The 17,888-nt window shown below is 37.8% G+C and overlaps 1 protein-coding gene across 1 annotated transcript in view; it reads right to left on the bottom strand.

The window, feature by feature from the left end:
• Nucleotides 1–17,137, bottom strand: part of ARSJ (arylsulfatase family member J) — a 73,978-nt gene extending 56,841 nt beyond the window's left edge. The window contains exon 1 of the mRNA XM_008062463.1: nucleotides 16,495–17,137. Coding sequence (XP_008060654.1) covers nucleotides 16,495–16,892 — 398 coding nt within the window. The 5' untranslated portion in view covers nucleotides 16,893–17,137. The remainder of the gene's footprint in view (nucleotides 1–16,494) is intronic.
• Nucleotides 17,138–17,888: the final 751 nt, after the last annotated feature.

The raw sequence follows: 17,888 nt of genomic DNA on the forward strand, positions 1-17,888 counted from the left end.
AATACAACTTACTCAAGTTGGTTCATAAACTGTTAAACGAATGCTTTGCTTTTGGAGAACAAAAAGAAGAGATCACCAATGTGGAAACATTTTTTAAAAAATGACTGTCTTCTAGAAATAAAAGCAAATTATCTATTTTTAGTCATTTTAAAACAGGAAAGAAAATGGGTGGGCCTCAAGTTTTTTAAAAAAAACTTGCCAGAAGTAAATTCTTAAAAATCATAATTCTAAAAATTCAAGTGCAGAACAAACCACCATCTATTGCTCAGACTCTTTTGCCTTGACATTAATCCAAGAGAAAGGGGAAAATGTTTGTGTTTGTCTTGCTCTGCGTGCACAAATACTCAATATTTAATACAATTGATAGTCTGAAGTAGCAGCATTTTCATTTTGATCAAAATAGAGAGGAATGTAGAGTTCATACATTGCCTCTTCTTGTTGGTTTTCTTTTTCACCAACCATGTGAGCAAATAGGTGCACTAATAATGTGCAGGGTTTGTGCCTGCAAGCCCAAGGTGGTAAAGTGATGGAGAATGGTGAATCTCCCCAGTTAATGCCAGCCAAGTATGGCCTTGGGACCAGGCAAGCAACCTTGCCTTGACATGGCACGCTTCTTTCACATTCACCTGTGCTTTGTCTTTAAAAAAAAATTAGTAAGTGACTGAGCCAGAACTCAGATGCAGACCTTTGGACCTTACCTTCTATGCTCAATGGAAAAAATACATCTGTAATGGCAATCTCTCAAACTATATAAGGTAGTCAGACAAAGGAGAATGGAGAAACAATGGCTGTCATTTATCAGTGGGCTTTGAAGTGTAAAATGTAATTGCCAATATAACTTGTGATCAGTTATAACTTTTCTGCTTGAACCAGCACCTTTTAAAAAAATAGTTGAATGAATGACCTTGAAATTGTCCTTGATTCTTCTTTTGCCCTTCCTATTCGTACTTCATAAAAAAATCTTGTCTACTTTACCTGCAGAATCGACTCAGAATCCATCATTTTCCATCAACCCTGTCTATACCCTATCATCTCTCTCACATGAGATGGTTGGTTGCTTTAACAGGTCTCGCTGTGGCATAACTAACCTATATGACGTATCTTCAGCACAGCCAGTGACACAATTCTGTTAAAACCTAAGTGAGATCAGGTCATCCTTCTGCTCCAAGCCTTCCAATGGCTCCCGTTTTCCTCAGAGTGAAGTCAGCATCCCTGCTTTGGCCTCCATTACCCTACAGGATCTGGCTTCTTTCACTCCTTTGATCCCATATCCTCTTACCCTCTCCTGCCCTCTCTGATCCAGCCTAGCTGTGCTGGCCTCTTTATGGTACTCAAGCATACCAACTGTGCTCCTGCTTCTGTAGTAACTTGAACATATCATGGCCTATGTATTTACTGTTCTTCGTGTCCGGAGCAGCGACATACAAGGACTCCCGCTCTCACTTCCTTTCTCGGTGAGGCCTTGCCTGACCTCTATAGTATTGCCCTATCAATTTATGTGACTCCCAGTCCCCTTTCCTGCCTTATTTTCCTTCATAGAGCATATCACCCTCTAGCAAACTCTGTGTATGTTTTTCTTATTTGTGTTTCCTTACACTAGCGTATAAACACCACGAAAGCAGGGATTTTTGTAGCTTTTGTCAACTTACATGTCTCTCAGTGCCCAGAACAGCATCTAGCAAAGAGTAGTTGCTCAATATTAAATGAATGGATGAATAAATTTCAGGGAAATAGAAACAAGACCAATTAAATCAAGGGTTGTTACTTAAGGAACTATTAACCATTAATGGAGTTTCATGAAGGCTTAAAAATTAGTCAATGAATAGGTTTTTTTTCTTTGCAGAATTTCTAAGGTGTGTGCATTTAACCCTGGGAATCTCCTTTATAAGATAGGGAAATGATAACACTCAGCTGTCTCATAGGTGAGGATTAAATGATATAACGTGCACAGTGTATTAACAATGACCTAAAAAAACTCTGTTTTAAATTATTTAGCGTTTTTGTTTGTTATTTTGCCATTTGGCATCATTCAGAGGCACATCAGAAAAGAGATCTTGAAAGTTCGATTCTTGGAAACAAATCATTGAATTATTTAGCAAATCTCAGACTATTGATCCAATTGACCCATTTTTTTTTTAAAGGTAAAGAATGTCAACGAATTCCCTAGCTCATTCAGATGACTATGATACTTTAGAAAATTATGATATACTGTATATGCATGCACCCTTGAAATTGATTAAAACTAGATCAAATTCATAGCTTCCTGAATCAAACAACACCCTGAAATCACTGTCCATTTTCTTCAAGTTGGTATTGTGCTAGAAAAGTTTATAAAAGAGCAATATACTAAAATGTTTACATCTCCTGGTACCTTTAATTTCATGATTCAGTTCTCAGGAATTCAGGTGCTGTTTGCTCTTGAACCAATTACTTTGCCTAAAACAAGAATCTTTTCTTCACTCATTTTATGGGAGAGCAGACACACGTTAATAGAGAAGAGATCTCTCCATGAGACCTAAAGTTGGTTTTTAATTGCAAAGGGTTTGAGGGAAAACATGAGTCAACTACTAAGCATCTAAATTAGTCACATGCACATAGTAGTTGTTAAATAAATGGTGGGGGAAAAAAGAGGCAAAGATGGTAATAAATTGCAAGGGAACATTAAAGACCAAAACTCTGTTGTGGTATTACTTAGTATGGTCCCCAGACCAGCAACTTTACCATTACCAGGGAACTTACTGGAAATTTAGAATCTAAGGCTCCCACCCTAGACCTCCTGAAGCAAAATTTCTAGGGTAGGGCCCAGATAAATCTTATTTTAACAAGTTCTCCATGTGATTCTTACAACTTCTCTATTATATACAGCTTACAGTTCTAAAAATGTAAGTGTTAATATATAAGAGGTTATTAGGATCAACAATAAATGTGAAAAATTATTTAAAACTTTCAAATTAAAAAAATTAAATAGAGACTAGATAATTGTTACTTCAAAGCACTAACAAAAACAAAGTTGGGATTATATTTTAAATGTTTTATGGAACTCATAGTTGTTCAATCCCTCTCTCAATTTGAGAAAATAGTTTGATTAGTAGTTTAAGTGTTCTTAGAAATTCTGAAAGGAAAATTAATATTGTCACCTTTAACTTATATATGAAACAAATGAAAATCGAAACCTTATTCCGATTTCCCAAAATTGTATAGGAAAGGCAGTTTGAAAATATGTTTCTGGTATTTAGAATATATCTATTTATTTAGAAATGATATATTTAGAGTATATCTATTTCGCCTGTTGCTACTTTACTTGAGTAACAATTGTTAATTTCCACTCTGAAGATAAGCTATGCAACTATACTAAACTCATTCTGTCAATCATTTGAATAATGTGGTGGAAAAATCACAGTGTTGCAGTTGGAATCCTAGCTCCATTATTTACATGACACCTTGGCCAAGATACCTTACTTCTGTGAACTTGATTTCTTCATATGTAAAATGTGAATTATAATAATTAGTCTAGAATTATGAAACAGAGAATATATAAAAGAGATACAAATGTAGATATATACATAAATTTAGCTCTCTATATGTTTAGAGATAGGTAGAGTAAAAATATATATTAGAGGGAAATATACATAAGATATATTCATTAGAACTTAATGCTAAATAAATTTTAAATCTCTATTCACATCTCATATTCAACTAAATCCTTTAACTAGAAAAATATATTAAGTTAGAATGTATAGAATTACAAAGACAACCGCACTAGGAACAAAGTAAAAATATTGATTTCAAGTGTTAGAGTTTATATTTTCAAGTGTCTTAAAACATATCTAAACCAAATTAAACTTTAATTTGATGAGTTTGAATCACTTGGTTCACATACATTCATTATGTCCTTATCCTGTGTAAAAATCTGGTGTGTTCAAAGGATATAATACAGTCTTTAACCTCATAATGTTCGACCCCAAAGATAATTTTTTAAAGTCTGATAAATCAACTTTAAAACTTTTTAGTTCTTCAGATTCAAGATTATGGCATAATTTTTTAATAAATGTCTAATAAATTATAGAATCATTAAAATATTAAAGTTATTATATAGATTATTTACAGGAGAGGTTATTATAGTAGAGGTATACCATCAAATTTATAATATAGATTAATAAATTAACAAGTATAGATAACTCTTTCATGACATTTTGCCAGGTAGGAGTGCCAGAAAACTTGGGTTGTCCACTTTGTTTTGGTTTGTTTTCAGATAGAAGGAATTTAAACTCATTTAGGTGATGATAGAAATGATTTAGCAGAGATAGAAAAATCCATAACAAAAGAAAGAAAGTGTACAATTGTAGAAATCAAGTCATTGAGAAAAAAAGAAAAAAGGGAGCTCGGAAAGGCATGGATCTTTGACTGATGTATGTACTTCAATGCCTATCAGAAGAAGGAAGGTAGAAAACATGGCTGTCAATGCTGGTAAGTTGATAATACGAGGGATAATTTCTTCTTTTGTTCTTTCAAGGGAATTTTGAAGTGAGGTAATGAGCTGATGAAAGGATATTAGCAGTTTGAGGAGATAAACTTGGAAAAAGTAGGTCTGAAGAATGGGACTCAGAGGAAGGTAAACAGACAGCTTGCATTTTTGAGGACCTGTTTATGATTGTATTAATGAATTTAGTTTAGTCAAGTATTGGTTGCCACCCAAGTTCTTGCTGCTGTGTCCACATGCTGGCTGAACATTCTTGGGCACTGAATGTTGCCAAACCATGCCTACCAAGCCTCTTTGAGCACTGTGCACAGATCGACCCAGTACTCCCACAAGTCCAGTCAGTTGCCACGTCTTTCTTATCTGTATCTGATTCATCTACCTTCTCCACCAGGCCTGAGAACAACCAGGTACTGAGAAAAGTATATGAGTGTATCTCTTCGGGAAGGAAACAATGACCTAGTAATTATTTTCTGGCTTGTCTCCCCACCAGACCCAGTTGGTTGGTAGATTTGGTGTTGATGACATGATAGAGACACTTTATCATTGACTCTGGTCACTCAGTAGAGAGAAGATTCCTACCCACTGTTATAAAATGAAGGGTTTGAAAAAAAAATAACATGCAGCATCTCTTTGAGCTCTAAGAATTCTATCACTCTGTGTTGGCTGCCACATCTTACTAATACACAAGAGGTACCTAAAACCTCTATCTGGCAAACTCAAAAGGTTCATGAGACTTGTCTTAATTCCTGACAAGGATTCTACATAGGCCTATTTGAAAAAAAAAATTGTAAAAGTAGTTGAGACTTTGGAAAGATTGTTTCCATTTCTATTAAAAATAAATCTTCTGAAGAATGCAGTTAAATCTAAAACTTAGAATGTACTGACCATTTATCATATGCCAGGCAATGCTCCATGTATTTCCAACAATATGGTCTCTTTTAATAAGGTAACCACACCAGAAAGTAATAGTCTGTTCCTATTACCCTCCATCTGATTAGGGAGATTAACAGGCCTTAAGTAACTGACAATTGCACTGAAAGTGGGGAGCTGGTGTTTAGACTCAGGTATTCAATACTATGCCTATTGCATTCAAATAACTTCCACTTAACATGACTCTTTTTCTGAATATGATATAGTTAAAAATAATACTTAAACAATTCTTAAAGGTTGTTTACCAATCTGAATATCTATGGTCATCTAACTCTCAAAAATGTCTTATGTAAAATGTGGAAAATAATAATTAGTCTAGAGTTATGAAATTTAGAGAATATAAAAAAGAGATGCAGATGTAGACATATACATATATTTAGATCTAAATATTTTTAGAGATAGGTATATTAAAGAATATATATTCAAAAGTATCATATCTCCATTGATCAGCAATGGAGACATGGATGGTGACAATTTTAAAAGCCAAGTATTCATTATAAATTTTAAGCTATCATACCAATAGATGAAAAACACAAAAACTCCTAAAATTCAGAATGAACTTAACTATGTCAGTCATAAAACCCTTAATATATTTTTTGAATATTTTATCATTCAGAGTTTTTTTATTATTGAATAAATATTTATTCAGAATCTGCTTATCTACAAATATTCATTAACATGGCATAGTTTAAAGTTTTCCAGTCTGAAGATAACCAAGTTTATCAAGGTTATATGGGTTTTTATGTGGCAGGCCTTGTTTTAAGTGCTTTAGGTACACAATCATACTTAATACAGTAAACCCCATGAGATATATAATTGCATCCTTATTTTCCCATTTGAAAACTTAAGCATAAACAGTGTAAGTTATATGACTAATATTGTGCGATTTCCTTACTTTTAACCAACACACACACACACACACACACACACACACACACACACACACACACACACACACACACAGAGTATAAGTCCCTTGGCAGTGATCATCTATAGAGGGTATACATGGAAAATTGTTGGGAGATTCCACCAGAATGTCATCAGAGGCTGGATTTTGAAGGCCCTTGTATGGAATGTTTAGGAATTGGTCTTTAGTCTACAGGTGGTAGGATCCTCTAAAAATTTTAAACAGGGAAGTGGTATGTTTTGAACTGCTGTAAAAGTTTCATTCAGCTCTTATTGCGGAGTATGGATTCAGATGCTACAGGCAATACAATCATTTAGGAGGATATTAAAATAGATTGTTCAAAGCTATGTATTATATACCTCCTGCATGGTGGTCCCTCGGGTGAGCTGGCATTCAAAGCGGAGTAGGATATACTAATGATATTCAATAAAATGTTTTAAAATTATTGTAGATTGAAGGAATTTGATGTAATTAACCGCTAGCTTTTCCATTACCCCATTTTCAATTCATCGTTAGTGTTATGTTTTTAATGTCACTATTTAAATATACATCTACTGTCACTTGTCACAGGATTAGCAGAGCTCCATCAAATTCTGCCAAGCATGACAACCAACAACTAAAACAATCAACAAGTGAAGAGTCTTTAAAAAAAAAAAACTCTAACCACTTTCTTGGACATCTCAGAATGAACAATACTATGTGGAAAATCTTGCCAGATAAAATTCATTGAAACTAAAATATATGGGGCAACCCCTTGGAGTCCCCTCCCACTGTGGGAGCTTTTCTGTCCTCTCAATAAATCCTGCTTTCAAAAAACAAAAACAAAAACAAAAACAAACATATGGGGTGGAATTTTAACTCTTTAAAAATCAGCCTATATAAATTAGAAAAAATATGACTATATTCACAGAAAGCTTTTTAAAAGAACAAAAGTTGGTTCTTTTAAGGTTTGTATGTGATTAAAAATTATGGAGATATAGCTCTAAATTTAACAGAATTTTTACTTAAAAGTTACATAATATGTAAAAATTCTCAAAGTGTTTTCACGTATGTTACCTCAGTTGGTAAGTGAAATTCCTTTGGGATTGGTAAGTAAACAATATCATTATTCCTATCCTACAGATGAAAATACTGTGTTTCAGAAAGATTAAAAACAGAATTATTCAAGATCATAGTCAGTAATGTGTTGAATCAGCACTGTAACTGTACCTTAGACTTCCTCACTATAAATTCTATACTATTTCTGCTCTATCACATTGGCTGCCAGAGGAAAATAAATAATCGTTTATTCATCTATTCATTCATTCATTCTTCACACATTTACTTAGTGCCTATTAGGACAAAGCACTGGATTGGGTGTTGTGAAATTTATGGAGATTATAAATCAGAGTCTTGCTGCTCAGGGGACCAGTGAGGGAGGTAAGAGTTTCAGTAATAGCTGTGAACGAGTGGAAAATCATGCCTAATAAGACAGTTACAGAAAGAATTATGAAAGGTCATCGTTGAGATAAATTATTTCTGGCTAAGGAATCATGGAAAGCTGTATGGGGAAGGTGGTATTTTAGCTGAGTCTTAATGAGTGGTTGGCATTTGGGCAAAGAGAGATAGGGTGTGAATTCCAAGGAGAGGAAACGGAATGAGCCAGAGAAGCGGGGAAGTCAAGATGTTCTTGAGAAATTGTGAATCATCCATTTCTCCAGAGTAGAGTCTGGAAGGTAGAGAGAGAGAAAGACACGGCTCAAAAATTAAAGACTGGACGAAGGTGCCTACGATTTTCATGGGAGGCAGAACAGGGTGATGAAAACAATAAGGGTTTTATTGAAATCACACAAGTTTAGGTTCAAATATATGTGTACACTCTGCTGCTTAAGCTGTGTGGCCATGACCGACCTTTACAATTTCTCTAAAACTTTCATATGCCATCCATAAAATGATTACATTTGCAAAATATTTTATAAATATTTTCAAAATCATAAAAATATTTTACTTTCAGGATGAATGTGAAGATCAAATGACAGGATGTCTGAAAAGCAACTGACATAACAAGGTCCTCAGTAAAAATTATTTTCCCATTCTTTGGTGGCCAATGGGGAACCAGGGAGGGCGACATAATGAGAGGAATGTTTTTGTAAAGCAAATGTGTTGGGTGAATTCGAAGAGAGAGAGTAAAAGATTAGAGGCAAAAGTCTTTCTTTTTTTTTTTTACAATAGGGCCACAAAAGAAATACCTCAATGAGGCAACACCACTGGGAATATTTAATACCAGGAATGACAAAAGAACACTGAAACAAACTCTAGTTATATAAAAGTAAAATACAGAAATGATTAAATCAAAATTAATTCTAGAATACTGCTATAGGAATAAAAAAAGGTGAACAAAACCAAACTTTGAAATAAAAAAAGCTTTCATACTGGGCTTCAAAGCAGGGGCTCCAAGGTGCTTACAATTTTCGTGAAGGCAGAATGGGATAATGAAAACAATAAGGATGTTATTGAAGTCACACAAGTTTTGGTTCAAACTTTGATCTCTGGGAAAGGTCACTTGGATGACACAAGATGTTCTCAGCTCTCTGCACCTGTATACATTTCCATCTTTCAGAAGAGCTGTCTGGGAAACTCAACAGAATTACCTGAATAGGAATTCACTTCAAAGGTGGTTTTTTCTTAAAAGGCTCATTTAAAATCAGGGACTTTGATCATAAGGGTGTGCCAATAGCTTACTTGACCATGATTCTATTATCAGAAAACCCATATGGCCAAATAGGAGTAGGCTTCTATTTGTCAAATGGACTTGACTGTTGGACCTTTTTTTTTTAACAATGGATATGTGAGGTTTGAAAAACACCTTCTCCACTTGTTATATTCATTTTCCAACGTCAATGTAAGGCTTCTTTTAAATTTCTAACTATAAACATATAAATTTTCTAAATGTTTAAGAACTAATGAAATATTTATGAAAATCATGAGTAAATTCTTAGTAACTGGTATGTATTGAGTACTCTCTGGGTATAAAATGTTACTAAAACCAGATTCTGAATTAAAAAAGTGGATGGAAGAGGAAGCACGCATGACAGTGACGTTTACAATAAGCTGAGGGGAAATAAGCATGTGTGTACATACATGCCTATGAAATGAAATAACCAAACCCTATTCCCCTAAACTCACTTGATACTTTCTCCTATGAGTGACTAAAAGAATACAGTTGCTCTTTCAGAGTTCTGACATCAGGACAGTTGTAAATTGAGAATGCAGTATCTTTGTAAACTTCTGAAAGGCATGATCCCTTGCCCCCACAGACCTCTGCAGTCCACGGAGGAGGCCTACCTGGTTTCTATCTTCCTGGGCCAAACTCTGTCCTCGGAACTCCTGATGAAATGCCTGACTGTACACAACTGTGGCTGTAGTAGTTGGTGAGACCTAGCTCAATTAATCTCCAAAAAGAGGATATAATTAAAACCAAACACAACTTTCTGAGAGATAATCTGGGGGAAAAAAATCCCACCATGCCTTTTAACCCTGATAATTTAGGTCTTCACTATAACTCCAATCTTCCCATCACAACTGCTTTCACTCAGATTCTAATCTCTGAATGTCTGAGTATGTCCTGTATTCACTCAACCCCTCCCATCCTAACTTTCCAAACTTTTCTGGTAGGTTCTCTATAGTTGAAAGTCTTTATTTAGCAAAATCCTCCTGTAATTTTTTGTTTGTTTTTTGAAATGGGGTCTTGCTCTGCCGCCTAGATTGCTAAAGTACATTGGCATGATCATAGCTCACCGTAGCCTCGAACTCATGGGCTCAAAGGATCCTCCTGCCTTAGCTTCCCAAGTAGCTAGAACTACAGGTGCAGGCTACCATGCTCAGCTAATTTTTAAAAATTTTTGTTTTTTAGACACAGGGTCTTGCTATGTTGCCCAGGCTGGTCTTGAGGCAAAATCCCCTTTGACCTCAACTTCTTCCTAGACAATCCTTTTTGCTCTGATTGCTGGCTGTCCCTGTCATATTCTCAGCCTGAGACTGGTCTTTTATTCACATCCCAATTATCACAGAGCCTGGAGCAGGGATGAGTGCCCTCTTAGTTTCTCAATGGCACTTTTAGACTATCTTAGGTCTTTTCTCCCCTGAAAAATTCAGTTCCATTGAAAAGCAAGGCAAGCCAGGCTCGGTGGCTCAGTCTGTAATCCCGCGCCTTTGGGAGGCTGAGGTGAGTGGATTGCCTGAGGTCGCGGGTTCGAGAACCGCCTGGACAGCGAGAACTCATCTCTACAATAAATAAAAAAATCACCCGGGTGTGGTAGCGGATGCCTGTAATTCCGGCTACTTGGAAGGCTGAGGCGGAAGGATCACCGGAGCCCAGCAGGTCGAGGCTGCGGTGGCCAGGAGCGGCCACTGCACTCCAGTCTGGGCGACAGAGTGAGACTCCAACTCAAAAAAAAAAAAAAGAAAAAGAAAAGCAAGGCAACAGACTATAGACTCCTCACAACCTTTCCTTTTAGAGTCTTTTAACCAATTCTAGGCCTTTCTCCCAACTCATTCATAGATGATCCAAGCACTAGCTCACTGTCCTCTTTACTACCATTTTTCTTATTGTTCTCAATGATTTCTTAATGGATATCCATGGAACGACCTATCCAGCACTCTATCCTTCTAATACCTTGTCTTCCTCATTTCCAAAGACATTTTCCTCTGTTTTATCTTAGCACCCATCCCCCTATAACTTTCAAAAACTGCACTACGTACAAAATTTTGACCCCCAGGTGTACACTTCCCCAGTCACTATTATTTATTTTTTTCAGCTTTCCAAGTTTATTGTAGTGTTCTCACTTCAACCCCATCCAGTCGATCCTTTGCCCCCCAACATTCCTTTACAGAACATAAACCCTCTATAGTCCTCCCTTGTTCCTTGTCAAGTTTGGTCCATGATCCACCACACTATTCATTTGGCAAATCCCCAAATCTAGTTAAATCCACCTTTGCAACTGTGCTTCTTCTGCACACAAGCACCTAAGTATAGTGGGAGAAAAACAAACAAACAATGACTAGTCTCTGTTAAAATTTATGAACACAAGTCTCAAGTGGGCTCTCATTACTGGCCAGTATTTTTATTGCATTTCTCTGCCCAATTCACTCTCTCACTTTCCTAGAGGAATATTTTCTGTCTCTCTTTTTAAATTTCCAGATCTTCATTCTCAGCTAATTATCTCTATTATTATTTTGCTTAGAAAATAGGATAATTTAGACTAGAACTATCTCACATGTCCCAAATCAAATCTTCTGACCTATTTGCATCTGCACATCCTATTAAAATGAATGAACTGGTAAAAAATAACCAAGGCAATTTTGAAGAAAACAAGCAGATATCAATACTTACTTATTATGAAGCTATGGTAGTTGAGAGAATGCAATATGGGCACAAGGACAGACAAAGAGACAAAGGGAATGGAATTGACTCCAGAAATAGACCAAACACATACATTCATTGATTTATGAAAACGGTGATGCTGCAGTGCAATGGGAATAGCATGGTCTCTTAATAATGTGACTCAAATGGATACACATGGAAAAAAGAATCTAGAGCTCTCATTTACACCATACTAAAATTAATTTCAGATGAATTATAGATCTAAACATAAAAACGAAACAATAGCACTTTTAGGGGGAAAAAAAGACCACTGTCATGATCTTGGGGTAGACAAGATGATCTTAAGTAGGACATAAAAAGAAAAGATTATAAATTGGATTACAATAAAATTAAAACCTTCTGATCCTCATAAAATACTTTTTTTTTTTTTTGAGTTGGAGTCTCACTCTGTCACCCAGACTGGAGTGCAGTAGCACGCTCCCAGCCACCGCAGCATTGACCTGCTGGGGTCTGGCGATCCTTCTGCCTCAGCCTTCCAAGTAGCTGTAACTACAGGCGCGCACTACTACGTCCGGCTAATTTTTTGATTTATTGTAGAGATGAGGTCTCGCCAAGTTGCCCAGGCAGGTCTTGAACCCGGACTCAGGTAATCCACTCACCTCAGCCTCCCAAAGCGCGGGATTACAGGCTGAGCCACCGAGCCCAGCTACAAAATACTATTAAGAGAGTAAAAAAGCAAGCCACCAAGTGGTAGAAGATATCTGCAACACATATATCTGACAATAGAATAGAATACATAAATAACAACCACAAATCAATTTTTAAAAAAGCAATCACCTAAAGAGAAAATAGGCCAAAAAAAGGCTTGAAAAAAATACTTCTTGAAAGGGGATAACCAATTGGTACATTAAAAATATAAAAAGGTACTTGACTTCATTAGCTATCAGGGAAATGCAAATTTAAACCATAATGGTGTATCAATGTGTAACAACTAGAGTGACTAAAATAAAATAAAAAAAAGATGATCCAAATATTGGCAAGGTTGTAAAGTAAATAGAACTTTGTAATACAATTGTTGTAAGTTGGTAGATCATTCTGGGAAACTGTTGGGCAGAATCTGCAAAAACTGAACATGCACATTCCTATAACCCCCAAATTTCACTTCCTGATAGATATCAAAGGAAAATGCATGCATATGTTAACTAAAAAACATATACATTATGGCCAGCACTGTTCATAATAGCTCAACACTGGAAATAACTCAAATGTCCATCAACAGTAGAATGGGCAAATAAACTGTAGTATATTTATACAAAGGAACACAATTCAGTAATGACAACAAATTAATTATATCTACAGGCAAACATAATGTTAAAAAAAAGAAGTCAGACCTGAAAGAGTACCTTCTTTGTAATTCTATAAAAGTTCAAAAATAGGCAAAATTAACTTAAGGTGTTAGAAACTGAGTGATTATTCTTGGCGAGTTGGATGGGGGGTATTATAAGCAAAATGAGTTTATCAAATATCCTATTACAAATGCACATTTAAGTTTTCATTATGTTCAGTAACAATGATCATCATGGTATTTCAAGTGAGAGAAATGAATAACAAAATAGTAAAAACACAAAATTATTGTCAAAGATATGAATTCAGTTCAGATTGCCAATATTTCCTTCTCTAAGTTCTGCATAAAGTCTATATCTAAATTTTGCAACTTATTGGCTGGGCGTGGTGGCTCATGCCTGAATCCCAACAAGGTAGGGGCAAGAGAACTGCCTGAGCCCAGGGGTTCAAGACCAGTCTGGGTAACTTGGTAAGAACTGTCTCTACAGTAAACCAAAAAATTAGCTGGGCATGGTGGTGAGTGCCTGTAGTTCCAGTTACTTGGAAGACTGAGATAGAAGGGTTGCCTGAGCCCCACAGGTCAAGGCTGTGGTACACACTGAGCATGTCACTGTACTCTCGCTTCCAATTAAAAAAATATAAAATAAAAATAATTTTTGCAACTTATAATTCTCTGAAGCCTTCGCTATATTCTCTTTTAAGAAAAAATAATGTCATTTCTCCATGTCTTTATTTGCAAAACTGTAAAAAAAAGTTAGAAAAAATTACTTTAAAATAAATCAAACACAGACAGCCACTTTCCCAATTAATCTTTTATCTCACCAGGCCAACTTTGAACACGTAGAGTGATGTGTCCCATGTACAGAACCCCTGCATCACTACACCTCTTGGAATCTGTTGCCATATCCATATAAAACAGGGATAACAATAGCAACTACCTCATAGAGTTGTTGTAAGGATTAAATGAGACAATGCAGGTAAAATGCATTATCCTGGACACAGAGACTGCTCAGTAGGTGCTAATATTTAATACTAGCACTCAGTGTATTATTAATAGTGCTATCATCAGAATAGCCTGAAGTGCTCATTAAAGCACTATTGATTTCTGGGTTTGAACCCAGATCTACTGAAGCTACATTGCTAGTTGGGCCCAGAAGTCTACATTTTAACCAGCATTTGCAGTGATTATTTTTGCACACTCAAATTTGAGAACTACTCTCCAGAGGTTAGGACTTGTTTCTCATTTGTTCCTCACACTCCCAATGCATGAGTATGCACACCGTGAATACTCTGATGGACTGACTGACGGACGGACTGATAGTATTGCCAGATTGATATGATGTAAATTATTAAAGGAATCTGGAATTTGTGGGATAAATGAATAACAAAAGTCAAAGATATTTGATATTTATAAAGGAGTAGATTGTGCAGTAAAAGAAAATCTTTTTTTTTTTTTTACATGTTGACTCCAGAAAATTATAAAGGAAAGGTTGCTTTGTTAACAGCATCAAAAGTAACTTCAGCTTCAATTATATAAACTTTTTCCTTGTCATGTGAAGATACTTGAATCCTCTCACATTTCACGTAACCTATTTTTTCCCTTAAAATATTTCAGTTCATTCAAGTTTTTATTGCTTCCTTTTTTACTTTAGAGGATCCAGAAAGGATAGACACGTATTCATGAAGAGGGCAATGACCATATTCTCTTGGACCTGCATTTACATTGTGTCCAGAGTTAGGCTTTTATAATCACTTTCTTTCTTACATCTGTGTTCACTTAAAGGAAAGTTCTAGCAAATTGTCTAAGAGGAGAACTGCAAGTGAGAACATTATCAGGTATTTAATTCAAATAGAAATTTTAATCCAATCACAGTAGCTATTTGTATTTTTTCCCTATTAAACACTTATACAACTTGTTGTACTGAATAGAAAATTTTAATAGGAAAAAGAAATCTCATTAGATATTTGATTGCTTTGAAAGTACAGAGGAATCAACCTTTGACCAAAGATAAAAACTAGAAATTATTTTCAGCTTAGTTTCTGTTTTATTTCATTAAGTAAGCATAGCAGTTAAACGACAAAACCTAGATATTTTATCAGTGAAAGAGAATGTTTAAGAACAAATTTTCTTGTTGGGTGAAATGCCTTGAACGTATGCTTTATATTTATGAAAAATAAATTCCTGTAGTTAGTTATACTTTCAACTACTGTTGGCTATCTGCATAAATCTTCATTCTATAAGTTAGTTGAAGAGGTCCAGTGAAGCCTTATGACACATTTATTTCCTGAGCCAAATAAAAAGGTGGTTGGAATTAAACATGAAGAACTTGACCTCCAGGCCACCAGATGGACTTGATGTTTTCTAGCCAACAATCTGCTCCTTTATAAACATCAAATGTCCGTGACTTGCTGATGCCACAATTAACCTTTAGAATGACTTGAAGTACATTGAGACTTCTTTTTTCTCTCTCTCTTGAGAGGGAAGGATGGGATTTTTTTTTTCCTTTTTTGGCAGTGATGCTAAGTTCTGACAGTTTGCTAAGCAGTGGAAATCATGCGGTAAGCAAAAGTCCCTGCAAGACAGAGATTCCTACAAAATAGTCTTTCTTTTTCCAATGGATACTGGCTACTCTTACAGGACACAATTCCAAGAACAACTTCACTGGAGCAAGGGCTCCCTGCCTGCAAATGAAAACACAGACTGAACCTAGTAAGGCTCTCTTCTACCTCTGTCCAGCACGACCCCTTGCCCTCCTAGTTAATCTCCATCCCATAGGCTGAATTTGGACAACTAAATCAGTTACAGTAGCCTGCATTCTCAGGAGAGAGTAAAAATATGAAAACATGTGAACATCTCACATAGAAGATTTAGGTATGCAGCAAAGTAATTACAGTACTAAAACACTTTACTAACATGTAAGTAATCTGATTTTTATTCATCAGAAAATTCCCAGACATGTGAAGAACAGCAGAAAACTTCAGCTGAAGTTTGAGTGTTGTTGAGCATTTAACACTGACTGTAATCTGTTTCTTTGACCCCTTTTGTTTCAGTCATTCCATTCTAGATTTAAGCACAATCTGAGAGTAGCAGAAAAAATTTAGTCATCTTTCTTACCAGTGATGGTGAGTGTGCATTCTGTTGTGACACCTGAAACAAAATCTGAGCACGATAGAAATTCACAATAGATTAGGAATAGGAGATCATTTCTGGAGATCTCTGGTTGGTGGATGAGTGCTTATCTCATTTAAAAACTCCCCATCGGCTCAGAGTAAAGAAAATGATACTAGACCAGTAACTAGACTGCCAAAATCACTAACAGGGCATCTATTTTAATGCTCACCATAATCCATCCTGCATTCATTCGTTCAGCTGTTCCCAAGACTTTGTTACTCCCTTAAGTTAGGGGCTGAATCTTAATTAAGCGTTTACTATTTCTTCAAGGAATAAGTATAAGAAGTAGTAACACTTACTTTCCAGTAATAAACTGACTCCTGGACGGTGTGCAAATAGGCTGGACGTAGTAGTTCTCCAGTTTAACTCCTTCGGCGGCGAGCTTGTCAAGAGTGGGCGTTTTAATCTCAGATCCGTGGTAACCCACATCTCTAAATCCCTGATCATCCGCCAAGATGAAAATGAGATGGGGCTGGGAGGTGGCAGTTGTAATGGGCTCTCGTCTCTCTCCAGCTTGAGTTAGTAAGGTCCCTTCCTCCTCGTCCTCTAACCTCTGGCCCCAGGACAGGTAGCCATAGGTGAGGAGGCTGAGGACCCAGAAGCCTGCCAGCGCCCCCATAGCCAGCATCCTTCCAGGCCCGACCCGGGCCTGCGGAGACCGCGGAGGCTGAGGCCCCCCGCCGCCCCTGAGGGCCATTCACTCGGGTCCCAGCTGAGACCGCCCGCGCAGAACCGCGCACCCCGCGCCGCGGCGGGCGCCCACATGCACGCGGGATGCGTAGACCCAACCGAAGGCGGAAGGTCTCCACCGGGAAAGAAAGCCCCTCCTCTCAGCTGTCACCACGTCCGACCACTTTAATCCTTTCGAAGTGCTGGCTTAATGGATGGGGCCTCGGAAAAATAAGGAGTCGCTCTTCATCGTATTCCCCCTTTCACTCCCTCGAGCAGCCTCCACCAAAAAAGTTAATATCTCCATCCAAAAGTTCCCGGGAGGAAAATGAAAACAAACACACTCAAGAAGGAATGGAGGATCACACTGGCACCCTGGGCAGGGGCTTCTGGTGGTCAGAGTGCCGGGACACTGGGGAGAGAGCCGGTCCCGGCGTGCGCACCGAGGGCGGTGAACCCGCGGTCACTCCAGCGGCGTCCACCCCTGGAGCCCGGCTAAGCCGAGCCGTCGCATCTGGCCCTGGTCCGGATCGGGGGCGAACTGCCTTAGCGGCCCGGCTTCCCGATCACCCTCTCCACCTCTCCGGGGCTCTCTGTGCTTCCCGGTCCTCTCCTAGCCGTTTGCCAACCTCGCCGACACTCACCAGGCGGCGAAGGGAGAAAAAAAAAACCCACTTCCTGATCTGCCCCCACCGCCAAGCACCCCTCCTCTGCAGAAACTTGGGGCAGCGGCTCCTCTCGGCTGCTGGGGGGCGCGAGGACCAGAGCCGGGTCGCAGCCCCGTGGCCAGCGCGCGCCGCGCCCCCTCGTCCTTGGCGGAGTTGGCACCGGAGGGGGCGCCGCGAGCTGCGTGCGCTTTCTCGGCTAACTTAGTTCTGGCACTCCGAGTTCTCTCGCCTCCTCCCCCTTTCCTCTCCAGTGAATCACAGAGCGGGGCTTTCTGCCTTAGCAACCCCGGGAAGAGGGGAGGGGGAGGGGGAGGCCGGGGTAGAGGCTCGATCTTGCCTTTTTTTTTGCCCCCTCC

Source organism: Carlito syrichta, unplaced genomic scaffold (genome assembly GCF_000164805.1).
Source record: "Carlito syrichta isolate Samal-C Ts95f unplaced genomic scaffold, Tarsius_syrichta-2.0.1 Scaffold305711, whole genome shotgun sequence".
Taxonomy (NCBI): domain Eukaryota; kingdom Metazoa; phylum Chordata; class Mammalia; order Primates; family Tarsiidae; genus Carlito; species Carlito syrichta.